The 24,349-nt window shown below is 38.1% G+C and overlaps 5 protein-coding genes and 1 pseudogene across 7 annotated transcripts; 4 read left to right on the forward strand and 2 right to left on the reverse strand.

The window, feature by feature from the left end:
* The first annotated feature begins 1,710 nt into the window (after positions 1-1,710).
* LOC147942510 (uncharacterized) lies at positions 1,711-5,827 on the forward strand. The gene is made up of 8 exons (XM_087456091.1): positions 1,711-1,742; positions 1,843-1,975; positions 2,093-2,416; positions 2,873-3,523; positions 3,752-3,918; positions 4,012-4,847; positions 4,997-5,340; positions 5,525-5,827. Exons 1-8 carry the CDS (start codon positions 1,711-1,713, stop codon positions 5,825-5,827), a joined length of 2,790 nt encoding a protein of 929 aa, XP_087312217.1.
* A 3,378-nt stretch (positions 5,828-9,205) lies between these two features.
* On the forward strand, positions 9,206-11,970 carry LOC104790741 (pheophorbide a oxygenase, chloroplastic). Its single transcript, XM_010516515.3, has 7 exons — positions 9,206-9,933; positions 10,268-10,503; positions 10,580-10,706; positions 10,794-10,930; positions 11,021-11,180; positions 11,257-11,541; positions 11,631-11,970. Exons 1-7 carry the CDS (start codon positions 9,508-9,510, stop codon positions 11,883-11,885), a joined length of 1,626 nt encoding a protein of 541 aa, XP_010514817.2. The 5' UTR covers positions 9,206-9,507; the 3' UTR covers positions 11,886-11,970.
* A 148-nt stretch (positions 11,971-12,118) lies between these two features.
* LOC104790742 (large ribosomal subunit protein bL9c) lies at positions 12,119-14,098 on the forward strand. Of its 3 annotated transcripts, none has more exons than XM_087452965.1 (7): positions 12,119-12,380; positions 12,738-12,865; positions 12,984-13,029; positions 13,176-13,273; positions 13,362-13,409; positions 13,546-13,702; positions 13,877-14,098. In XM_087452965.1, the coding sequence occupies exons 1-6, from the start codon at positions 12,228-12,230 to the stop codon at positions 13,664-13,666; spliced, it is 594 nt and encodes a 197-aa protein (XP_087309091.1). In that variant the 5' UTR covers positions 12,119-12,227; the 3' UTR covers positions 13,667-13,702; positions 13,877-14,098. The 3 variants fall into 3 exon arrangements, with proteins under 3 accessions (XP_087309091.1, XP_087309092.1, XP_087309093.1); XM_087452966.1 differs by having other exon boundaries at positions 13,934-14,098; XM_087452967.1 differs by having other exon boundaries at positions 12,122-12,380; positions 13,941-14,098.
* A 60-nt stretch (positions 14,099-14,158) lies between these two features.
* LOC104790743 (cation/H(+) antiporter 4) lies at positions 14,159-17,416 on the forward strand. The gene is made up of 3 exons (XM_010516521.2): positions 14,159-14,678; positions 14,807-15,865; positions 15,956-17,416. Exons 1-3 carry the CDS (start codon positions 14,274-14,276, stop codon positions 17,084-17,086), a joined length of 2,595 nt encoding a protein of 864 aa, XP_010514823.2. The 5' UTR covers positions 14,159-14,273; the 3' UTR covers positions 17,087-17,416.
* Positions 17,417-18,006: 590 nt separating this feature from the next.
* Positions 18,007-20,501, reverse strand: LOC104698852 (cation/H(+) antiporter 12-like; annotated as a pseudogene).
* Positions 20,502-21,223: 722 nt separating this feature from the next.
* On the reverse strand, positions 21,224-24,208 carry LOC104698853 (cation/H(+) antiporter 10-like). The gene is made up of 3 exons (XM_087455650.1): positions 23,732-24,208; positions 22,580-23,605; positions 21,224-22,491 (listed from the first exon to the last, which is right to left on the reverse strand). The coding sequence occupies exons 1-3, from the start codon at positions 23,942-23,944 to the stop codon at positions 21,379-21,381; spliced, it is 2,352 nt and encodes a 783-aa protein (XP_087311776.1). The 5' UTR covers positions 23,945-24,208; the 3' UTR covers positions 21,224-21,378.
* Between the last annotated feature and the right edge of the window lie 141 nt (positions 24,209-24,349).

A 24,349-nucleotide genomic window follows, 5' to 3' on the forward strand; every position in this document is an offset into this window, starting at 1 on the left:
ATGTTTTAAAAAATTGCTAGAGGCTGGTCGGGCGGTTAGAATGGGCTAGCACCTAGCAAAAAATCAGAGATTAAATAGAAAATTTATTAAAAACTAGTTTTAGGGTTATTTTATTAAATTAATAATAAAATAAAAATATAGTACTCTGTTTATGTTAAAAAAAAAATATGAATAAAATATAAAGGTATAGTACTATCTTTTAAAATTATGGTAAACACATAAAAACGTAATTCTAAAAAAAAAATTTATGATTTTTATTAAAAGTTTGTATATTAATTATTGTAAAACATCATAAACTTTTAATTTAAATATATAAATAACAATATATATATATATATATTTGATATATTTTGGTTCCAAAAAAATTAGTATATATAAAATTAAGTGGAAAGTAATCAAATTAAACAGATTATAATAAAATTAGATAGACATAATTAAATAATCAATGCTAGACAATGACTATTCATTAATCGAGGTAGAGAATATGGGTCTAGTAATTTTACATAACCTAATCAACGCTAACGCTAGGCAAGGATTTTTAAAACGGGTATGTAAACTCGTAAAGGCCACTTTATTTTTTAAATATAATATATAAGTCTACATTTTAAGTTAACTTCAATTATGGTAGTACACATACTTATATTGTTAATCGAAAATCTCTAAACTAAAACCACTAAGCCTTTTCTTCGGTTCACTGGTCCGGTCCAGTTAGCTGCTTCTCTGCAACTTTGGAACTTCCTACGACAATTGAGTCTTGGTCCGGAACGGATCGCTTTCGTGTGGTAGCTTGATCTAAGTTCTGTGAAGCTATCAGATTCAGCTCATTTCACGCAAAACTATCGCCGGCGTCAATCAAGATCCATGGATTCAACAGGTTCAATCCAAGTATCCCAGATTGGGGAAGAAGACGAATTGACAAAAAAAAAAGTAAAAATAATAGAACTACGATTCTGATTCCAATGGAGACTACTTGTTTGCATCAAATTGTGTAATCTACCATAGTTTCACTACTCACACAGTGGACTCTTCATCTTGAGAAGATGAGAGAAATAATTTTTGGGAAAAATATCAAAAAAATCTCCAACTGTCAAATTCGGGACGCATAAATCATCAACTTCCAAAATATCATTTAAATGCCGAAGTTTTTATTGACTTTAAATTAAATAGAGAAATTTTGTTGACTTTACCATTTTGAGCACGATGTTAAGTCAACTGACTTAGTTTAGAAATGATGTCGTTTAATATTATACGAGTTACAGAATCGAACCCATGACCCTCTGATATATAACAATTATACACATCCGTCTACGCCGAAAGACTTTATTGGCAGTGTTTCAACACACACTTAAATATCTTACAAAACAAAATCCCAAATAAAAAAAATAGTTAAAAAAAAAATAGAGAGAAGAAAGATTGTTCTAAAACGATACCATTAATCCAACCTAATCTTAGCTAAGAAAAAAATCGTACACAAGATCAATGATTTTCATATTGAACCATGCTTTCATTCTACCTTTCAAAGTTTTCGATAAACAATTTATTAAACCTATCACGATTTTAAAAAATCTTCACCGGAAGATATCCCAGTTCATTTATAAATAAGTTTTTGTGCCGATTCACAAATATCCAAAACGATTCACAAGCTAGGGAACGAGGCTTTCCTTCTTCGAGTTACAAATTCTCGGACCAGAGCAATCTTGCTTGGCCGTAATGTCTGGAATATCGTGGGGCACCCTATGTTTGTATCTCATTGGTCTCCCAAATTTTCTCATGAATCTCCCCTACTACGTCAGTGACCATTGCTGTTGAGTTCCGTGGAGTCCCGTATCTGTTATTTAACAGGCAAAGTCTCAGTAGGTTAGCCACGGCAGTTGGAAAACCTATAGCTCTAGTGCCTGAAACAGAACATAAGGAGAATTTTGAAGTGGCTAAGGTGCTTGTTAGAGTTGACCTCACTAAAGATCTGCCATCGAAGGTAATCTCGGGATTCTCGGATGGTCGGGAGGTGGAAGTGGATGTTTCTTATTCATGGCTCCCACCTCGATGCACTAAGTGCCAAACTTATGGTCATGACACAGCTTGATGCCCAAAGTTGATAGCGACCACCGCCTCGCTAATGCGGAGAAGAAACAGGTCGCAGAGCAGACCTACACTAAATCGTCGCTCACGGCAAGGAAGATTACTTGAACGTCTGCCCAAGCTTTCTTCGAATACTAAGCCATCTCATCTTATGTGGAAGGTTAAAGAGAGTGGTCATTCCTCTACGAATGGGGCTTTACAGAGTAAGGAAGCGGTTCAAGGAGCTGTTAAAGTTGTAGACCCAGAGCAGGAACCAGGCTCAGTTCTTGCGTCAGCCCCTGTTTTGAGAGACAAGGTATCGACTCCGGACATTTTTGTAGCGGATAGAGTGGATCAGGTCAGACCCTGGAGATGAGGGGATAATGACTATGGAGAAGAATATCTCTGCCAGGTATGTTGATCCGTCACCTGATCATTCGACAGAAGCAAAAATTGAAGCACCTTTTATCCTGGTTAACCACAACAAGAGTGGCCGCAAGGTCACAACAACATCACATTAATAAATATCGATGTTTTTGTGTTGAATATAAGAGGTCTGAATAGTACCAGATGTCAGGACTTTACGAAGGAATGGATTTCACTCTATAAGCCACTTTTTGGAGCATTTATGGAAACGCATATCATATCGGCTAATGTGGGAAGGGTTGCTAGAGCAATCCCTCAGGGGTGGATTTTTTTTGGTAATTTTGACCACCACAATACAGCTAGAATCGTTGTCTGTTGGGACCCCTCGGTATCTATGGTTGTGTATCATGTCTCTTCACAACTTATCACTTGCGGCTTCTATATTCAGCCGCTTAGTCTAAATATTACAAGCTCCTTTGCATATGGATTTAATCTGCTAGAAGCGCGTCTACCTCTATGGGATGAGCTATCTTGGCTTAATGCCAATACTCCTGTCAATCGATTTCCATGGGCAGTGGTGGGGGACTTCAATCAAATCCTTTGGACATCTCAACACTCTCACCATCTTACTCAGGACGTGGACTCATCAGGAATTGAGGACTTTAATCTTGCAATTCAGGAATCTGAGCTCTTTGAGGCTCATGCCAAAGGATTACCTTTCACTTGGTGGAACAATCAGGAAGAAAATCCGGCCTCGAAGAAGATTGACCATGCTTTCATCAATCAGGTGTGGACAAATACTTATCCGGATTCCTATGCGGAGTTCCTGGAGCCGTTGCAATCAGATCATGTTGCATGTTTATTCCATCTGCCCGCTATGGGGAGGTCTGTTCGTAAGCCTTTCAAGTTCTTTCAGCATGTCATTGAGCACCTGCAGTATAAGGACTCAGTCTCTCAAGCTTGGGATCCTCATCAAATACAGGGTACCTGTCAGTACAAGCTTGTTAGGTCTGTACGCAAGTTAAAGATGGTTCTTAGGCTCCTGAACAAACGCCATTACAGTGATATCAGTCTGAGAGTCAAGAATCAAACGGCTAAGGTAGCTGACCTCCAAATATTGTTGCTATTAAACCCGGATGTTCAAGCTGCTAGGGAGGAGCATGAAGCTAGAGAACTTTAGCAAACGCTGATCTCTACTGAGGAGAAGTTCTACCGCCAAAAGTCCAGAATTCTATGGTTACATCTGGGGGACAGGAACACCGCATTCTTTCATAAATCTGTTTCACAACGAGCAGCGTGAAACCATATACACTTCTTGTGTGATCAGGATGGAACAAGGATCTCAGATATTTCCGACATCAAAGCTTATGCAGCACATTATTTCAAGAGTATTCTGGGGAACACTGAGCTACCAGTCTCGCCAGTCTCAATGGTTGAGCTTAGAGGGATAATACTGTTTAGATGTTCGGATGTTCAGGCTCATGACCTACAGAAGTTTTTCTCTCCCGAAGAAATCAAGGCAGTGGTGTTTGCAATGCCATTCACCAAGAGCCCATGACCCGATGGTTTTCCAGTGGAGTTTTTTAGAGCCTCATGGGACATTGTAGGAGCCACGGTAATCTCTGCAGTCCAAGAATTCTTTCGCAATGGAAGGTTTATCAAAGACCTCAACTGCACCATAATTGCTCTTATCCCTAAAATACATGAGGCTAGCAGGCTGAGTGATTTCAGACCTATTAGCTGCTGCAATTTGATCTATAAGGTCATATCTAAAGTCATTGCCAACAGAATGAAGCCTATTCTCCTTGAATGCATCAGTCCAAACCAAGCGGCGTTCTTGAAAGGTCGAATTCTAGGAGAAAATGTACTCCTCGCATCGGAGCTAGTGAGAGACTACCAAAATACAAATTGTCCAAAGAGTTGTATGGTGAAGGTTGACATCAGGAAAGCCTTTGACACAGTTTGCTGGGATTTTGTCCTAAAGGTACTTGAAGCACATGATTTTCCTCCGCTGTTCTGCTCTTGCATTCGAGAATGCATCTCCTCACCAAGGTTCTCTATAGCCATTAATGGAGAATTGGCAGGCTTCTTCTCAGCGGCAAAGGGCTTACGTCAAGGGGACTCCATCTCCCCTTACCTCTTCATAATGGTCATGGAAGTCTTATCCAGATTACTCGAAGCTGCAGCTGCCTCTGGTACATTCAGGCTGCACCCACAATGCTCCTCTCCCCTGGTAACACATCTACTATTTGCTGATGACCTTTTGGTATTCACGGATGGTGCTCGACACTCTCTGACTGGTATTGCTGTCGTTATGAGTCACTTCAAGGCGCTAAGTGGTCTCGATATGAATCCTGCTAAGTCAGAAATCTTTTTTGGGGGTTACACTATGCTTCAAGTTGATGTCTTAAGTGCATTGTCAGGTATTAAGGTTGGTTCGTTCCCCACTTGTTATTTGGGACTTCCACTCAACCCCGCGAGGATCTCCTATGCAACTCTGCAGCCTTTTTTGGAAAGGATAACGTCGAAGCTGCATGCGTGGACTGTTAAAAGCTTATCCTTCTCAGGTAAGATCATACTCATTTCTTCTGTAATATACGGGATGGGAGCTCCGTCTTCACCTTACCTAAAAAGTTCTACGAGAAGGTGGATTCGCTTTGTGCTGGTTTTCTATGGAAAAATAAGACTGAGTCTGCACGGGGTGCTCGAGTGACGTGGTCTGATGTTTGTAAACCAAAGTTGGAAGGAGGGTTAGGCATCAGGCGATTGCAGGACTTCCAGGTCGTGTTTCAGTTGAAATTGCTGTGGAACTTTTTTGCAAAGGCGGGTTCACTGTGGGTTGCTTGGTTGAAAGGAAATGTTTTCCACCGGAAAAGCTTCTGGCAAATGGAGGACTCTCAAAGGCTCCCTAGAGCGGTAAGAGACATACTAAAACAAAATCACTTTCTTAAGGATTTCATGCGATGTGACATTGGTAATGGGCGTACGGCTTCCTTCTGGCATGATCATTGGTGTGATCATGGCCCATTAATCGAGTTCATTGGGAGGAATGGACCATGACAGTTCAGAGAACAGTTGAGTGCAAAAGTGGTTGATGCAGTGCGAAATGGAGATTGGTGGCTACCTGCTGCCAGATCAGTTTCCCAACGAGACTTTATGGCTACTCTTACTACCATCTCTCATCCAAAGGATGACAATGGGGACGATGTTTATCTCTGGAAAAGGTCGGCAAATACATACACCCCCACTTTCTCTTCCAAGGCAACTTGGGAGCAATTACGATCTCCTTCTGCTCAAGCACCTTGGTGTAAGACAGTTTGATTTAAAGCAGCGGTTCCAAGGTATTCTTTTATCATGTGGCTGGCTTTTCAGCGCAGGTTACCTACCAAAGACAGACTCCTAGCATGGGGGATGAATATATCTCCGGGCTGTGTCCTCTGTTCGTCTAGGGATGAAAGCCATGAACATCTATTCTTCAGTTGTGCGTATTCTAAGGAGATTTGGGAGGCTTTTGCTTCTCGGATTTGGGCCTCCCCTACTTCAGATTTAACAGCAGTCTCCTCTTGGATCTCTCAAACTCGACAACCTCCTCAAGGCCAGGTGTCTATCCTCCTCAAGCTTGTCCTGCAAATCACTTATTACCTTTTGTGGCAAGAACGCAATGCCAGAGTCTTCACAAATGTCTCCACCCCTACAACAACACTTCGAGCCATGGTGGATCGTACAGTAAGGAACCGCCTTATCTCGCTGCCAGGATCGACTGACTCCCCAAATTCACTTCTAGCTCTTTACTTTCATAGTATTAGTTTCCCTTTCTAGCTTTTTCTTTTATTTGTACAGAAAATTTGGTATGAAATTTTAACCTTTTACCAAAAAAAAAAAAACAAAAGAATATACCAGAGATCCGAAATGATTCAAGCGGGTCAACCCGACGACTTCTCTCCTTCACTATATATGATATATCCCATAAATATTTGTGCGGTCGCCGGTAAATTTTGAAACCCAGCATTGTCGTGGATGTAGCGATTCAACAACAACCATGCTTCTCGGTGAGAATTGTGCATTTTTTATAAGCAATATAAAAATGTATGTTGACATATGAACAATAAATTCATTTAGTGTAAATGATTGTGTACTCTGTTATAACTTAGAGGGTCAAGGGTTTGATTCCCTGGCCCGTATTATATTTTTAAAAATCAAAACGACGTCATTCTAAACTAACAGAAATTGTAACTGTTGACTTAATATTCTGTTATTTTCCCTCAGTTGACTTAACGTCATGCTCAAAATGATAAAGTCAACAAAAATTCTCTATTTAATTTAAAGTCAACAAAAAATTTAGCATTTAAATGACATTTTGGAAGTTGGTGATTTAAACGTCCCAAATTTGAAAGTTAGAGATTTTTTTGATATTTTCCCAATAATCTTTAATTAAACAGTATACAATTGTATGTGTGTTTCTCAGTTTCATAATATAAAAACAATATAATTGGCAATGGGTTTTAGGTTACGTCATTAGGTCTAAGTGTTCGATTCCCAAATGTTGTAATTTTTTTTTTTTGTAGTTTTTAGATGCTATATAAGGGCATCATTATAGGGGAACAGTTTTGGGTGTTCTTAGAGTAAAAATATTATGAAAATAATGTAAGATCATTAGTTTAGATCTTTTGTTAAGAAGTTAGTTATCGAGAGAACATGTTTAAGATCATAAGATTTAATAATATAATATTCTTAAACATATTATAATTATAAAAACTTATAAATTAATATTTAAATTGCATACTTATATAAAAGCAATGTATACTTATAAATTAATATAATATTCTTAAACATATTACAATTATAAAAATTTATAAATTAATATTTAAATTGCATACTTATATAAAAGCAATTGTATACTTATAAATTAATATAATATTCTTAAACATATTACAATTATATTATAAATTAACATTTAAATTGCATACTTATATAAAAGCAATTGTATACTTATAAATTAATATAATATTCTTAAACATATTACAATTATAAAAACTTATAATATAATATTCTTAAACACTCTTTTAATTTGTAAAAAATTGTTTGCAAAAAATTGTATCCATTCACAGCTTGCCACGTCAGCTTAGAATTAGAACTGAGCCAAGATCAGTTCTACATCAAGAACTTAAAAAAGTGTTCTAGGCCACTATTCATTATTTTTCTAATTTTTTTGGGTTTAGAACACCAAGAGTGTTCTCCCTATAATGATGGTCTAACGACGTTGTTTTAGCGTATTAACGGAAAGTTAACTTTTCGTTATTTTTTTTATACAGTCACTTCGTGTCATGGCTAAAATGGCCAAGGGAACCAAACTTTGCTATTTTTCTAAAAATCAAACCAAACTTTAGGATTTAGATGACATTTGGAAAGTTTATGTTTTTTTTTTATAACAATTTTACCGATTTTTAACCAATAAATTGTATAGATTTTTACTGTACTAAAAAAAAAGAAGCAAATCTATTTGATTTTTGATAATTTTCATTGCAAGAAAAGTCTAAATGCCAAAATCAAAATCTATGTGCCCATTTGATGATCAACCGTTTTCATTTGCATTGTGCCAAAATTTATCCACGTGTTAAACCAATTTGTTCACAGTTTCTCTCCTTACAAAACAAACTAGATTTTAACCCGCGGTACACCGCGGGAAGATACATTTAAACTAAAATATGAAAATTATAAGTTGCATTTTTTTGTTAATTTTTGTTTAATTTATTTAGTGTTTAAAATTGTATAAGTGTATTTTGATAGTTAATATTAGGATTTAACCCGTAGTATACAGAGAAATAATTTACTTTTACATAATCATAATTTAATCAAGTTAATTAAATATTTCTAATATTTTAATATTGATAAATACTTTTAATGAATAATTGTGTACTACCAAAATAATGATATTTCAAATTTACATTAATACTAATCCAAACCCGTGAAGCTATATAACCCTGTGAATTTGATTGATAGACCAAAAATAAAATAAGAAGTATTGAACCGAGAGAAAAGTAAACAAAAAGAGGGAGAGAGACATTTATAAAGCATAAAAACTTTTAAAAAGTCAGCTATTTTAGACTGTTTTCCATCAGCAAAAGAACGTAGAGGTCACAATCTTATCTTTCAGCTGTGGCATGGGATGATGGGAGGCATAGGAACTGCTCCAGATTTGGTGATCACTCCATGACATCTCGACATATTTCATCACAGTTGTATATGTGCAGCTGCCAAATGAGCATAACAAATAGGTGCATCTTTTTATGTTGCTGGTGATACTAACTTGAGAATAGGGGTCAACATTATTTATAGGTGGATATATTCAACTTATAGATGGACATATTCAACTTAATCTCATTAATCACCACATTCAATTCTAAAATACTATAATTTTGTCCCAAATTTCTATATATAAAATCGTATAAAAACAAATTAATAACTATAAAATCGCATAATATATATATATGAGAATATGCCAAGTTTATATTATTAGATTAATTTTGATTGATTATAAGTCATTAATTTTTTTAATATGATTTTATATATAGAAATTCGGGACAAGATTATTGTATTTTAGAATTGAATGTGGTGATTAATTAGGAAGATAGAAAATCAAATGTAGCTGATTTATAGGCTCCTCATAAATTTATATTTTAAATCGATTATTGTAAAGAATTTGTAGAGAGATTTTAGGAGAATGAAATTTGGAAATTTTATTTCAGATTTAATAAGGAAACAAATTAGGAATTTTTTTTTTGTTTTATAATTTTATTAAAGAAAATATTAAATTATAATAGCATGAGATGTAAATAATTCTCAACTTCAAGCCTTTTTGCTAAAGTTGCTGTGAATGCTAAAGTTGCTGTGAAAATAATAATAATAATATAGATAGATGGTATCGATAGCCACGGGCACGGGATATTGCATACTTGCACGCAATCTCTTCTTCTTCGTCTTCTTCATTCTTCACGCTGATTTCAGAAGCTTCAAATAGATTTATCAAAAGAGTTAATAACTTCAAAATCTATTTAAAAATAAAAACAAAATTTAGAAAAAAAAATGTCAGTGGTTTTACTCTCTTCAACTTCTGCAACAACAATCACCAAATCCCAATCCAAAAAGATTCCCTTTTTATCTCCCACCACCGATTCCGCAAAACTCTCATTCAAGGTCTCGTTTTCTCCATCAAGATCGAAACTTTTCAACAACCCTCTACGCGTGGCGGCGCCTCCGTCTGTACCCACTTCGGATCCGGCGGAGGAGCAGCGGGTCGAAGAAGATTTCGGCGGAGAGAAGGAAGAAGAAGGGTCTGAGTTCAAGTGGAGAGATCACTGGTATCCAGTTTCTTTGGTTGAGGATTTGGATCCTAATGTGCCAACCCGGTTCCAGCTCTTGGGTCGAGACCTTGTCCTCTGGTTTGATCGGAATGATCAGAAATGGGCTGCCTTTGATGACCTCTGCCCTCACCGGCTCGCTCCTCTCTCTGTAATCTCTCTCTCTCTATCTATCTCTTTGAGCAAGTAGTTTAATTAGGTATAGTGATTTGGATTATAAGAATAAAGTATTGGAGATGAATAAAGTATTCCAATTAGGCCAGCTTCAAAACAAGTTTATAATAAAATATTAGGATCAGAATCACAACAGTTATGTGTAGAGACTTTTGCTCTGTTTTGAAGCTCTCTTTAAAGTGGTAAAACAAGTTTTGAGCTTTAATAAGTATATGGACCTTTGCATGATATGTTTATATATATGAGGGCAGAGATCATCAAAGGTTTATGTAGTGGATGTGTAATGTGTTGATGCATTGTGGTTTATGTAGGAAGGGAGGTTGGATGAGAATGGACACTTACAATGTTCGTATCATGGATGGTCTTTTAGTGGGTGCGGATCTTGCACTAGGATTCCTCAGGCTGCTACTTCAGGTCCTGAAGCTCGTGCTGTTAAATCTCCGAGAGCTTGCGCTATTAAGTTTCCGGCAATGGTGTCTCAAGGTCTTCTCTTTGTGTGGCCAGATGAAAATGGCTGGGAAAGAGCCAATTCAATTGAACCCCTTAGGTAACGAGCGAGGCTTTCATGAACATAGCTCATAGTATACTCGTTTTGTTTAATGCTTTGGTCTTTAATGTTTTAGGTTGCCAGATGATTTTGATAAACCGGAATTTTCAACGGTGACAATTCAAAGGGATCTTTTCTATGGTTATGATACTCTCATGGAGAACGTATCTGACCCTTCCCATATCGATTTTGCTCATCACAAGGTGTCTTTCCCGCTCAAAGCTCCCAATGTATTTTAGTTTCGGCTACGGAACTTTATCCTCAGCTGATGATTTTCGCGTTGTAAACAGGTTACAGGAAGAAGAGACAGAGCTAAACCATTGCCGTTCAAAGTGGAGTCAAGTGGGCCTTGGGGTTTCCAAGGTGCAAATGATGACAATCCAAGGATAACAGCAAAATTTGTTGCTCCATGCTATTCTATGAACAAGTGAGTCTTTAGTTTCCTCACAATACATAATAAATAGCTAGTAAACAAACAGTTTCATACTTACTGCTGTTGTGTATGTTTTGTCTATAGGATTGAGATAGATGCGAAGCTACCCATCGCCGGTAATCAAAAATGGGTAATTTGGATTTGCTCATTCAATATACCAATGGCTCCTGGAAAGACCCGTTCCATCGTTTGCAGTGCCCGTAACTTCTTCCAGTTCTCTGTACCAGGACCTGCTTGGTGGCAGGTAAAACAAATTTTGATTCCTTCTCTTATTTTGTTTTCCCTGTGTACCTTTGTTTCTGACACTGTTCCTTGTTAAGGTTGTACCAAGATGGTATGAACACTGGACTTCAAACTTAGTCTATGACGGAGACATGATCGTACTTCAAGGGCAAGAGAAAGTATTCCTCTCTAAATCAATGGAGTCATCGGACTACGACGTGAACAAAGAGTACACAAAGCTCACATTCACTCCAACTCAAGCAGACCGTTTCGTTCTAGCCTTTAGAAACTGGCTCAGACGGCATGGCAAGAGTCAGCCTGAATGGTTCGGCTCCACCACAGCTAACCAACCTCTCCCTTCCACTGTCTTAACCAAGCGTCAGGTGAGCCATCAATCATTGCGTCCTCACATCCTTTCATCTCAATACATACAATCACACATCTCTAAAAATATGGTAACTTGAACAAACAGATGCTGGATAGATTTGACCAGCATACACAAGTGTGTTCCTCATGCAAAGGAGCTTACAACGTTTTCCAAACCCTCAAGAAGTTTCTTGTTGGAGCGACGGTTTTCTGGGCCGCCACTGCTGGTGTTCCTTCTGATGTTCAGATTCGGCTGATTCTGGCTGGTTTATCCCTGATTTCAGCTGCTTCGGCGTATGCTTTACATGAACAAGAGAAGAACTTTGTGTTTAGAGATTATGTCCACTCTGAAATCGAATAAATGTGTTGTATATTAGTATATTTGTACAATCATCATACAAACATTGTAAATCAAATACCAGAGAAAACTTCTACAAGTTTACATCTACACTTTTATCATACTATAACTAGCCTGCATGTATGCATCAATGGAAACTGTTGTAACTTGTAATAAGTTCTTTAGGCAATGTTGGGTACAAAATTTAACCATAAGAAACTTCAACGAAAGAAACAAAAAAGAAGAATAATTAGGGGGTCAAATTGGAAACATAAGAAAACATTCGTCACTTCACCTTGTTACGCCGATAAGAAGATAACACTTCAACGCTCTTATCTCTGCTCGGAACTGAACTCAGCTTTCGCAATGGCTTCTTCGACAGCGTTGTCCCTCTCATGGAGCTCCTCACCTTGTTGGGGTCACAGCTTCAATGGTGGTGGAAATGAAACCCTAAAAGTACCAGAGCGAAGGTTCAATTTCGAAGTTGTTTCCCAGAAGAAAGCCAAGAAACTTCGAAAGGTATAATAAAGTCATTACCTTTCAAGTGTTTCATCCCAGAATTCGATTTGGGTTTCAGTTACTTTTTGATTTGAGTCTGTGGTTTCTGAGAAGTTGAGAATTTTGATTGAGATGAAAAGCAAAAGTTAAAGAAGCTTAATTTATGGGTTTAGTGCAAAAACATAGTCTTTGTTCTTGTATCCGTTTCAGCTTCTCATGGCGCATTTGCATTGTTTCTGTTCATATGAAATCTGAAATAAAATTGGAATGCAGGGAAATGGTGATTTGAATTTCCAAGTAGATAACTTTATCATACAAGTTTAGCTCCAAGATAGTGAATGAAACACAAAAATGGTAATCTTGTTTTGTTTCTTTTAGGTAATCTTGAAAGAGGATGTGACAGACTTGGGTAAGCAAGGGCAATTACTGGACGTGAAAGCTGGATTTTTCAGAAACTTCCTCTTGCCCACTGGAAAGGCTCAGCTTATGACTCCATTTCTGCTCAAGTAAGCTGCTTAAGTCACCCTCAACTATGGAACTTCCATTCACATAGCAGAAGCTCTTACTTGCTACATTGCTGTGAGATGCATCATTCTCTGATATTTGTGTTGTTTCTGTTTCCAGGGAATTGAAGATGGAAGATGAACGGATAGAGGCAGAAAAGCAAAGGGTAAATCTGAGATGAATACATTCATTGTTTCATTTTGTTCACTCAAAGTTTGGGTGTTTGAGTGATCACCAAAAAACTCTCTTATGTTGAGTTTCACCTGAGAATTTTGTTTGTTGCTTTTCTCTTTGCGTGGAACCTCTTTGCAGGTGAAAGAAGAGGCGCAACAACTGGCCATGATATTCAAAAGCGTTGGGGCTTTCAAGGTTAAACGCAAAGGCGGTAAAGGCAAACTAATATTTGGATCGTAAGTCATGTTCCAGCAAATCCACAGATTTTTAATGGTCTTGGGAATCATGTCTACTCTCTACTTAACTTGTAAAAATTTTCTGCAGTGTCACAGCACAAGACGTCGTTGACATCATCAAATCGCAGCTTCAAAGGTAACATAACACATAAAATTTGAACAGTTACACATAAAAACTTGCAAGCTTTTTTGCGGTTTCGTTGTATGGTTTTCACTGTTCTACAAAGAACCTAATGTGGTTTCCTCTGCTTCCCTGTGGCTGATTTTTGCAGGGACATAGACAAACGCCTTGTCTCTCTCCCAGAAATCCGTGAAACCGGAGAATACATTGCTGAACTCAAACTTCACCCAGATGTCACTGCTCAAGTTAAGATCAACGTTTTCGCCAACTAAACCTTCAACAATTCAAGACTCCTACTACATGCCAAGGTATTTCTCGATTCTCCATGATCATGTGGCTATGTTTTTTCATAAATAGACATAAGTTTTGTCTTCAATCGCCTGGAAATAAGTTAGTTAAACCCATATTCGGAACCCTCAACAGCAGCATTTAAATGTTGGTTGGTAATATTTAGCCAATGAATGGAATTTTTCGTTTTAAAGGTTTAGCAGCAAAACGCCGATGCTGATGGACCATTGCACTGTGTTTGGTGTTTTGAGGTTGCAGGAACATAGAGAATGGGAAAAGAGAGTGGCCAGTTTGTGAAGTTTTTTCTTGTAGATCTTTTGCTGCATTTGTATTTTTGCTATTTTCTAATGTTAATTTTGAATTCTGAATATTAAAAGAACATAATATTTTCTTCTAGTTATTTTTATTTCCTTGAAGTTACGTTGTATTCATTTGTCTGTTAAAAGTGATGAGAATGATTAAATTAACACTAACAAAACTGTTAATAAAACTAACACATAACCAGAAACCTGTAAAACTATGTAGCCGTCTCTTGTTCCCACAAGATTGACTATTTTTAGAGAGTTGTTTTTTTAAAATGACAAAATCCAGATGTTTTTTTTTTTCACTGCTTCTCTTTATTTCTGTTATCTAACCTTCTTCTTTAAAACATATATAGCTCTTCATTCGAATTTTATAATCATAATCGTCTTGTTTCTATCATCATTGTTCTTGTTAACAAGTTTTTGTACAATGGAGTTTGGAGATGATAGGAACCTTTACCTGAGAGATACTTGGAGAGATGCAAACATGATCTGCGGTGTCGTGCCCATTAACCCGAGCTCGAACGGGCTGTGGCCTTCCCAGAAGCTACCTGATCCTATCGCCAACATTGAGTTCTGGAATTACATGTTTCCACATGTTGAGATTATTTTCCTCATTGTCACCGTTCTCTGGCAGTTCTTCCATTTCTTCCTCAAACCTCTCGGCATGACTCGTTTCACCTCCCATATGATTGTAAGGACTTGAATCAATTCTTGAATGTTCAAATCTCCCTTCTTCTTAGTTTGCATTGCATATGTTTGATATTTGAATGATTCAAAACTTGACCAAAGTCTATATGCGTGCATGTGTGTTTTTTGCAGACTGGGATTCTCCTAAGCAAGACATTTCTGAAGGAGAACACACCAGCTAGGAACTTCTTCTCGTCTGAAGACTACAAAGAGACTCTGTTTGGTCTAGTTGGTGCATGTTCCTACATGATGTTTTGGTTCTTGATGGGAGTCAAAATGGACTTAGGTCTGATCCGCAGCACAGGGAGAAAAGCCATAGCGATCGGTCTTTCTTCTGTATTACTCTCGATAATGGTTTGTGCCTTTATCTTCTTCTTCATCCTAAAAGATTTAGGGACGAAAAAAGGAGAACCAATTATGGATCCCTTTGAAATCATCTTGATCTATTTGATCCAATGCCTTTCGTCGTTTCCTGTCATTGGAAACCTTCTTTTCGAGCTTAAGCTCCAGAATTCAGAGCTTGGCCGTCTCGCTATGTCTTCCGCAGTGATCAGTGACTTCAGCACTTCGATTCTCTCCTCGGTTCTAGTCTTTTTAAAGGAACTCAACGACGAGAGAACTCGTCTTGGATCAGTTTTTATTGGTGATGTTATCGTTGGAAACCGTCCTATGAAGCGTGCAGGCACAGTGATGTTCTTCGTCTTGTTTGCCATATACATTTTCAGGCCATTAATGTTCTTCATCGTCAAGAGAACGCCTTCTGGTCGTCCCGTTAAAAAATTCTATATATACGCAATCATCATGCTTGTCTTTGGATCAGCCATTCTTGCTGACTGGTGCAAACAAAATATATTCATAGGACCTTTCATATTAGGTTTAGCTGTTCCCCACGGTCCACCTTTGGGTTCTGCAGTCGTTCAGAAGTTTGAGTCTGTGGTTTTCGGCACATTACTTCCATTCTTTGTAGCTACCTCAGCCGAAGAGATCGATACTTCCATCTTAAAGTCTTGGATAGATCTCAAGAGTATCTCCATCATTGTGTCTATATCGTTTGTTGTCAAATTTGCTCTCACGACTATCCCTGCCTTTTTATACGGTATGCCAATAAATGACTGTATTGCTTTGTCTCTTATTATGTCATTTAAAGGCATTTTCGAGTTTGGCGGTTACGGTTACGGGTATCAAAGAGGGGTAAGTATCTCTATCCATTGATTCACTTTGAAACTGAGCTTCAGAGTTTTTATTCGACCTGTGTAACCTTCATTTTCATATTCATTACAGACAATTCGGCCAGTGACCTTTACGGTTTTGTCTCTTTACATATTGGTGAACTCTGCAATCATACCTCCGATATTGAGACGCATTTACGATCCTTCGAGGATGTACGCAGGATACGAGAAGCGGAACATGCTTCACATGAAACCAAACTCCGAGCTTAGGATTCTATCGTGTATCTATAGAACAGATGATATACGTCCTATGATCAATCTCCTTGAAGCTACTTGTCCCTCAAGAGAAAGCCCTGTAGCTACTTACGTCCTTCACTTGATGGAGCTGGTGGGACAAGCTAGTCCAGTCCTCATCTCTCACAGGTTGCAAACACGTAAAAGCGAGAACACGTTTTACAATTCTGAAAACGTAGTTGTCTCATTCGAACAGTTCCATAAAGATTATTTCGGTTCTGTTTTCGTTAGCACGTACACGGCTTTATCAATACCGAAGATGATGCATGGAGACATTTGTATGCTGGCTCTAAACAACACAACGTCTCTTATCATCCTTCCTTTTCACCAGACTTGGTCCGCTGATGGATCAGCCATTGTTTCAGACAGCAAGATGATCAGGAAACTGAACAAGAGTGTCCTCGACATGTCTCCTTGCTCTGTCGGAATCTTTGCTTACCGAAGCAATATTGGCCGAAGAACAATCAAAGAGACAGCTATAAACTTCTCATCTTACCAAGTATGTATGCTCTTCCTTGGAGGTAAAGACGATAGAGAAGCTTTAACACTCGCTAGGAGAATGGCTCGTGATTCAAGAATCAACGTCACACTGGTTTCCCTCGTCACTTCCGAACAGAAATCCAAACAAATAGCCGATTGGGACCGAATTCTCGATTTAGAACTACTCAGAGATGCGAAGAGCAGCGTTGTAGCCGGTGGCCACATTGCCTTCTCCGAGGAAGTAGTGAATGACGCGTCTCAGACATCGGAGTTGTTGAAATCAATTGCAAATGAGTATGAACTGTTCATCGTTGGAAGAGAAAAAGGAAGGAAGAGTGTTTTCACGGAAGGGCTTGAGGAATGGAGTGAGTTCGAGGAGCTTGGCATCATTGGAGATCTCTTGACTTCACAAGATCTTAATTGCCAAGCTTCTGTGTTGGTGATACAGCAGCAACAACAGATGATTTAGGGGTTTTATGAAATCAGACGCTGACCAGGTGTTTCTTTGGGGACAGAAACATATCGATCGATCAGCTGGAAATGGCAACAAGGACTTCATTAGGACTTGTGGAAACTGCAAGACACATATACATAGTTCGTCATTTCCAATTGTCATTACATTCCTCATGTTACTGTTAGACATTTTTTAGAATTGAAGAGTTTTCTTGAGATCATTGCAATGTTTTTGGATGTTGTATATATTTCAATTTTTTTTTAATCTGTGAATTATTTTGAAAATCTTCATCCAAGCTAATTATGATGAGAAAAATGGTAATAAATTAACTTTTTTTTTTGGGAATTTAGCCAACTGGCAGAATATGCACTACATGAAATTAAACAGGTATTAATAGCATTTCAGGATATAAGTATTTATTTTTTATTTTTTTTATTTTTTATTTTTTTGGATATAAGTATTTCAGCTACTTGGTTTATGTGTTTATAGTACATTAGTACAGTTGCTTTATGCCTGATTTTTATACCGTTTCTGAAATAAGAAATGGTAAGATTTGTTCTCCATTTGTTTTGTAACAGCACATATGACATATGCGTAGTAAAACATCTCTGTAAGTTACTCGTGAATGAAAAAAAAATCATTACGTGCCAAAGTAATAATAATAATAAAAAAATTATACTGCACTTAGTTTTATGAAAAAAATAATAGTTGTTTTTCCCTTTCTTTTTCTATGAAGAAGCTACACACATATAAAACAAACCTATAAAGTTAAAACTAGTTACATTCAGAATAACAAAATCTAAACGTGTAAAGCAAAAAGGTTGCATAGGTTAACCACGTCAAGATATACATGGTTAGAAAAATATTTCGGAAAGAATGAAATGTGTGAACATTGTTCTAATAGATATATTATACAATAACCAGACGAATACTTTTTATGTCTGTTGTTGTTGTTGAACTACCAAAACAGAAACCCTAGAGTCAAGATCTCTAGCCGCTAGCAAATCTCCAATGACACCTAACTCCGGGAGTTCAGTCCACTCTTTGAGTCCATCAAAGTCCGGTTGTGCCATGCCGTGATCTCTCCCAAGCACCATGAGATCATAAGCTTCAGAGACCAACCGGACGGTGGTGGCTACATCAGGACCACCGGTCACAAACCTCTCTGTATATGAAATACAATTACTGGCCTCTGTATTTCTAAGATCCTCTAAGACTTCGTGATCAAGAATGTATTCCCAATCAGTCGCCTCCGTTTCTCGGTTTGAGATAACTTGGATCACTGTGACTTTGATTCTAGGGTTATGCTTCATCTTCTTCACTAGTGAGAGAGCCTCACGGTCATCTTTGCCTCCAATGAAGAGCACACCAACATTGATGTGGTACCTTTTCGTGCCTCTACACGAGAACTGTCCACGGTCCACGAGTATTCCAATAGAACAAGGTGCATTTTGGAGTAACGACTTGTTTAGACGTCTTATGGCTTCGTCCTCTGACTCAAATGTCCCATATATAGCCCATTTCCTCCCCGACGGGATAATAATCATCGATGTGGCATGTTCCAACGCGAGCATGCAAATTTCATCGTGCATCAGGTTCTCGTGAGTGTAGGCAGTGAACATGGTCATGGTCACCGACTCCAACTTGCTAAAGGCAAGGTTTGCGGTATGGATGTAGGAGTTATTCACTAGCCGTTTCGTTTTCTCGTTGTAAGAGATTAAAACCGGGACAATTTTCCCAATAAGCTTCACGAGGTGGAGAACTGTGACCATGATGGTGGAGGGAAATAACTGGAGAGATGAAATGGCAGCGGAGATGTTCTCAGGTTTGTGTACACAAGTCAAAATCCGTAGATCTGAGTTTGGTTTGAGATTCATGATGTTCCTCTTTTGGTAACCAATGTACTTCTTCTTCGGATCGTACAGTCCAGCCAAGGCTGTGGGGATAACTCCGGAGTTTATAAGCGCACAAATGATCAAGAACGTATATGTAGCCTGCGATATATACTGCAAATACAAACCAAATAAATATGTGAAGATCTTGGAGAAATGAATTTTGAATATTGGGTGGGAAAAATTACCGAATCGTCGAGTGTTGATTCATAGAGAAAGATTTCAGAGAAACTCTTGGTGCATAAGAGGAGGGAAGCGGCTATGGCCTCCTTGAGTGGTACCTTGCAGTACAAGCAAGGTACCATCCCAGCCGCCATTTTCAAAACACCAGTAAAAGCAATTAAGAAGATGTTGTACATGATGTCATCGTACTCGTAGATGATCTTCATCACGTCGCATCTCATTGTACTGAATGCGATTGAGATTGGTATAAGAATGTTCATTGTAAGAGCCTCATACTTTGCTTCCAAGGCGGATCCTATAGGTGGACCTTCTGGTATGATGATGCCCATAAAGAATGGTCCCAAAAGGTATTTCATATTGAAGAATGAGGAGTAGACGGCGGAAGCAATTACGCTCAAAACCGCACCATGTACATACACATCTGCCACAGGTTTGCCTTCTGGTGTGCGTTTTACTATCCATTCTACAATCGGCCTAAAAATTAAAAAAGACTATAAGGTCACGGTAGGCTGTCATTGGGGAGATATTCTTGTATGTTCCCCTGAGATAGGCTAGTATGCTGACAAAACACCCGAATATGTCATTAATCAGGGATGCAGACAACACAAGGCGACCGAGTTGGGAGTTGAGGATCTTTAGTTCCGACAGGAAATAGGTGACTGTGGGCAAGAGAATCGAGGATTGGATTGAGATGATAACAGTGCGCTCGGCAAGGACTTTATTATGCGGTAAGTAGTAAGGGTTTATATTGCCCGTGTAGAGATTCCGCACACACAAGCCACCGAAGAAAGGAACAATGAAGGTCAAGATCCCAACCACGATGGGTAGCCATCCGTTGTGGAATGCCAATCTACGGCTGATTTTGACTGTCATCAAAAACGCAAGCATAATGTTTCCACACACTGAGAGACCTCTTAGTGACGCGTTTCCATCTAGTTCTGGATCCCACGATAACTTTCCTGATGATCTTTCCCTAAGATCGATCAATTGAGGCCCTAGAATCAGACCAGCCTGAAGATAATATACATTTATTAAGATGCAAGATTTGTCAAATGTCGCTTAAAACTTTATACGTGCTAGTCAAGTTACATTAATTTTTGTTTTTGCTTGAACGTCACGTTAACATGTATAAAGGTACTTACCAGCATATAAGAAGGAACCGGGGAAATGCCAACGCATCTAAGAAATATGTGAATCGTGACGATAAATACGAAGATGATTAATATCTGAAGCTCCATGAGAGGCAATGAATATCCGAAGATCACATCTGGCGAGTTTAGGTTTTCCCAAAATCCATAAGACGAGATGTTGAACACTACGGGTATGCAACCGTGGAAATAGGTCGTTGTATTCATATATTTGTGTATCAATTCTGAAAAATAATTAAGAAAAAAAAAACTATAAAGAACGTGTGATTTTTTTTGTTTTCAAAGGAGACGAGTAATGCATTTCTTTTTGTTTTCTTTAGGTCTTTGATAAGTATTCGACTTGTTTGCAAGAGTTAGTTAGTGGAAAACTGTTTGAATTTGTTTGAAAACATAATACAAGCTGTAAAAGCTACACATATGTTGACAACAAAGTCTTCCTGGAACTAATGGAATCTTAAATTTAGAAAAGAAAATAAAAAGTCTTATCATTTGTTAGTTGAGAAACGTGAATTTACGAATATGAAGAATTTACGTTTGATACAATATTTTTCTTTTAGAATCCCCAAGCATCACTTGTTAAGACGTAGTTTTGACTATTTTTAGGATTGATCATTGTGGTGTTCTTGTTCGTGCAGCCGTCATCTTATGCAAGTAACATATGGATATTAGTAAAGTTGATATTGGAGGAGTTTTGTAAGGTTAAATATATTATTATTTTATTTATAGTTATTTTATTTATAGTTATTTTATTTTGACCTCAAGTCATGATTAGTGCATCCTATTAAACTGTTTGTATAATATATGAAAAAATAGAATAATAATGTTTCTTGCAAGGTTTACTCATTTGCGAATATGTTGTATTTGTATTTCTTTTTTATTCTAGTGGATTTAATCCCTAAACATAATCGAGATAAGTGGGAAAAACCGAATAAACAAATTTTGTGATTTTTTTTCTCTTTTCTAATTTCGCCGAATATTTCTATAAATGTATATTATAAGCAAACAAATAAATGACTATTTTACATAAATCTTCTCTAAACTCCTGTCCTAAGGAAATGGATAGTCTTGCGATCAAAACATGTGGTCACACTTGTTGTTGTTGTTGCTGAATTACTAAAACCGAGACATTAGAGTTGAGATCTCTAGCTGCCAGCAAATCCCCAATGACACCTAACTCAGGAAGTTCGACCCACTCCATTAGTCCTGACAATTCTTTTGATGTCATATCATGATCTCTCCCAACAACCATAAGATCGTACTCTTCAGCAAGCGATCGGACAACGGTGACTACCTCTGCACCACTGGTCACAACCCTTTCTATATAAACAATATCATTGTTTTCTTCTCGAACCTTTACATCCTTTAAACCTTCATTATCCAGAACGTTATCCCAGTTTGGCTCTACTTCATTGTTGAATACGAGTCGGGTCACGGTTACACGGACCCTAAGGTTATGTTTCATCTTTTTTACGAGTGATAGTGCCTCTCGATCGTCTTTGCCTCCAATGAAGACCACACCAACATCAATGTTGTACAATTTTTTGCTTGTTACAATACTTTTTCGTGAGAACTGCCCGCGGTCCACTAGTATGCCTATAGAACAAGGCGCACTGTCTAGCAATTGCTGGTTTAAATTTCTTATGGAATTATCGTCAGACTGAAATATTCCATCGATGGACCATTTCCTCCCCGACGGTAGGACAATCATCGATGTTTGCTGGTCAAGTGCGAGTGTGCAAATATCTTCATGCATCAAGTTCTCATGAGAGAAGGCGGTGAACGTTGTCACGGTTACGAACTCTAAGCTTTCTAGCATGAACTTTCTGAAAGCAAGGTTTGCGGTATGGATGTACGAGTTGTTGTTAAGTCGTTTCAACTTCTTGTTGTGTGATACTATGATAGGGTTGATCTGACCAACGAGCTTTACGAGGTGAAGAACTGTGACCGCGATGGGGAAATCTAGGTTTGGGGAAGATAACAATTGGAGCAATGCAATGATCTCAGAGACGTTTTCTGGTTTGTGCAAACAAGTTAAGATTCGAAGATGTGAGTTTGGTTCTAGATGCAATATGTCCCTTTTCTGGTAATTAACGTACTTTCGTTTAGGATCGTACATGCTCCTTAAGACCAGAGGGACAATCCCAGCATTTAGTAACGAATAAATGATCAAGAACGCGTATGTGGCCTGCGATATATACTGCAAAAAACAAACCATAAAATATGTTTAGATCTACGTAAAAAATCAATACTAACTATGATAGACACGTTTGCGGTCAGGAGGTTACCGTGTCATCCAATACAGCTTCGTAGAGAATGAAATCAGTGAAACTTTTGTAGCTTAAGATGAGAGAAACAGCGATAGATTCATTGAGAGGTAGCTTGTAGTACAAGCAAGGTGCAAGACATGCGACCAGTTTTAGGACAAGTGTTAAAACTGTTAGGAAGATGTTGACGAAGATGTCATTGAACTCGGTTAAGATCCTTATTCCGTCACATCTCATCGTGCTGACTGTGATTGAGATTGGTAAGAATATGTTCATCGTAAGCTTTTCGTACTTAGCCTCCAAGGCCGATCCTAACGGTGGACCTTCCGGTATGATGAGGCCAATCATTAATGGTCCCAAGATGTATTTCATGTTGAAGAACGCAAAATAAGCAGCAGATGCAAATGCTGTCAGAATCACGGCATGAACGTATACATTCTTCACAGGCTTGTCTTCTGGTGTGCGGTCAATGACCCACTGCACAATCGGCTTAAAAACAAGAAACACGATGAGAAGAAAGATGAACACCGCGACACCGTCACGGTAAGCTGTTACATGTGAAACATGCACGTAGGTTGCTTGAATAGAGGCGAGGGTCATGGAAAAGATCCCTAAGATGTCATTAATGACAGTAGCGGACAATGCGAGGCGACCAAGCTCAGAGTTGAGGATATTGAGCTCTAGCAAGATAAATGTTGTGGAAGGCAAAAGTATCGCAGATTGGGTTATGACTATTGCGGTGCGTTCACCTAGGGCTTTATCCAGAGGCATGTAGTGAGGGTCAATGCTGTTAGAGAAGACGTTTTTGAAACCGAGACCAAACAGAGGAGCAAAGAAGGACACGATCCCGATCACAACAGGTAATTTCCCGCTGTGGAACGCTACTCGCCGGCTGGTTCGAACAGTCATCAAAAACGTGAACATTAGGCTTCCAAACACCGAGATGCATCTTAACATCGCGGTTCCATCCAACGCAGGATCCACGGATAGTTTCCCTGAAGATTTCTCTAAAACATCCAAAAGCTGAGGCCCTAGAATAATTCCAGCCTGCACATAAATTTATATATATGATTTTTTTTTTCAGAAAACTTTCTCAATTGCATGCATTGTTGTCTATGTCCCTGAAACATTTTGTACGTGCATGCCAAGTTAACATATGGAAACGCTGCTTACAATCATATATGAAGCGATCTGGGAAACGCCGATGCATCTAAGGAACATGTGAGACATGACAATGAAGAAGAATATAAGTAGTATTTGCATCTCCAGGAGAGGCAGCGAGTACCCGAAAATCACATCGGGCGATTTTAGGTTCTCCCATAATCCTTGAGAAGAGATGTTGAAGACGGATAGTCGGCAATCGCCACTGTAGATAGTCGTGTCCATCAAAATAGCTAGGCCAAGAAATTAGCCAAACCGTAGGAATTTGTGATAGAAATGTCTTTTTGTGTAATTTTGTTGTTTGAGTCTTTGAATTTGGGTTTTCAAAGGATCATGCATTTGTGTAGTTTTTTTTTTGTTTTTTTTCTGGTCTTTGACAAGTATCTGTAAAAAAATCCATCTGGAATTAATGGAACTTCCTATTTAGTAAAAAGGTTCAAACTAACAGTTGTGTGATTTTGTTTCATTAAAAAAAACTTGCATCTAGTTAGAATAAGGAGAATTTGCTTCGCTAATTAAAAAGTGCAAGCTAATGTTTGATACAATGTTTCTCCTAAATTAGCGTAAAGTGATCTGTTTTGACACCCCAAAGTTAGGAGGTTCTAAATAGCAAGGAATTAATTGAATGCC

The sequence above is a fragment of the Camelina sativa genome, chromosome 6 (genome assembly GCF_030686135.1).
Source record: "Camelina sativa cultivar CO46 ecotype springtype chromosome 6, ASM3068613v1".
Lineage (NCBI taxonomy): Eukaryota > Viridiplantae > Streptophyta > Magnoliopsida > Brassicales > Brassicaceae > Camelina > Camelina sativa.

What these genes read in the sequence shown, in the direction of transcription:
- LOC147942510 (XM_087456091.1), top strand. Translation starts at nt 1,711, where the DNA reads ATGTCTGGAATATCGTGGGGCACCCTATGTTT. An exon ending in TAGCGGATAGAGTGGATCAG is followed by an intron (nt 2,417 to 2,872) that starts GTCAGACCCTGG and finishes TTCTATATTCAG; the next exon opens with CCGCTTAGTCTAAATATTAC. An exon ending in CTCAAAGGCTCCCTAGAGCG is followed by an intron (nt 5,341 to 5,524) that starts GTAAGAGACATA and finishes TGGTTGATGCAG; the next exon opens with TGCGAAATGGAGATTGGTGG.
- LOC104790742 (XM_087452965.1), top strand. Translation starts at nt 12,228, where the DNA reads ATGGCTTCTTCGACAGCGTTGTCCCTCTCATGGAGCTCCTCACCTTGT. An exon ending in ATGACTCCATTTCTGCTCAA is followed by an intron (nt 12,866 to 12,983) that starts GTAAGCTGCTTA and finishes TTCTGTTTCCAG; the next exon opens with GGAATTGAAGATGGAAGATG. An exon ending in GGCAAACTAATATTTGGATC is followed by an intron (nt 13,274 to 13,361) that starts GTAAGTCATGTT and finishes AATTTTCTGCAG; the next exon opens with TGTCACAGCACAAGACGTCG.
- LOC104790743 (XM_010516521.2), top strand. Translation starts at nt 14,274, where the DNA reads ATGTTTTTTTTTTTCACTGCTTCTCTTTATTTCTGTTATCTAACCTTC. An exon ending in GTTTCACCTCCCATATGATT is followed by an intron (nt 14,679 to 14,806) that starts GTAAGGACTTGA and finishes TGTTTTTTGCAG; the next exon opens with ACTGGGATTCTCCTAAGCAA. An exon ending in GTTACGGGTATCAAAGAGGG is followed by an intron (nt 15,866 to 15,955) that starts GTAAGTATCTCT and finishes TATTCATTACAG; the next exon opens with ACAATTCGGCCAGTGACCTT.
- LOC104698853 (XM_087455650.1), bottom strand. Translation starts at nt 23,944, where the DNA reads ATGGACACGACTATCTACAGTGGCGATTGCCGACTATCCGTCTTCAAC. An exon ending in AGATCGCTTCATATATGATT is followed by an intron (nt 23,606 to 23,731) that starts GTAAGCAGCGTT and finishes ATTTATGTGCAG; the next exon opens with GCTGGAATTATTCTAGGGCC. An exon ending in AAGCTGTATTGGATGACACG is followed by an intron (nt 22,492 to 22,579) that starts GTAACCTCCTGA and finishes TGTTTTTTGCAG; the next exon opens with TATATATCGCAGGCCACATA.
- LOC104790741 (XM_010516515.3), top strand. Translation starts at nt 9,508, where the DNA reads ATGTCAGTGGTTTTACTCTCTTCAACTTCTGCAACAACAATCACCAAA. An exon ending in CCATGCTATTCTATGAACAA is followed by an intron (nt 10,931 to 11,020) that starts GTGAGTCTTTAG and finishes TTTTGTCTATAG; the next exon opens with GATTGAGATAGATGCGAAGC. An exon ending in CTGTCTTAACCAAGCGTCAG is followed by an intron (nt 11,542 to 11,630) that starts GTGAGCCATCAA and finishes TTGAACAAACAG; the next exon opens with ATGCTGGATAGATTTGACCA.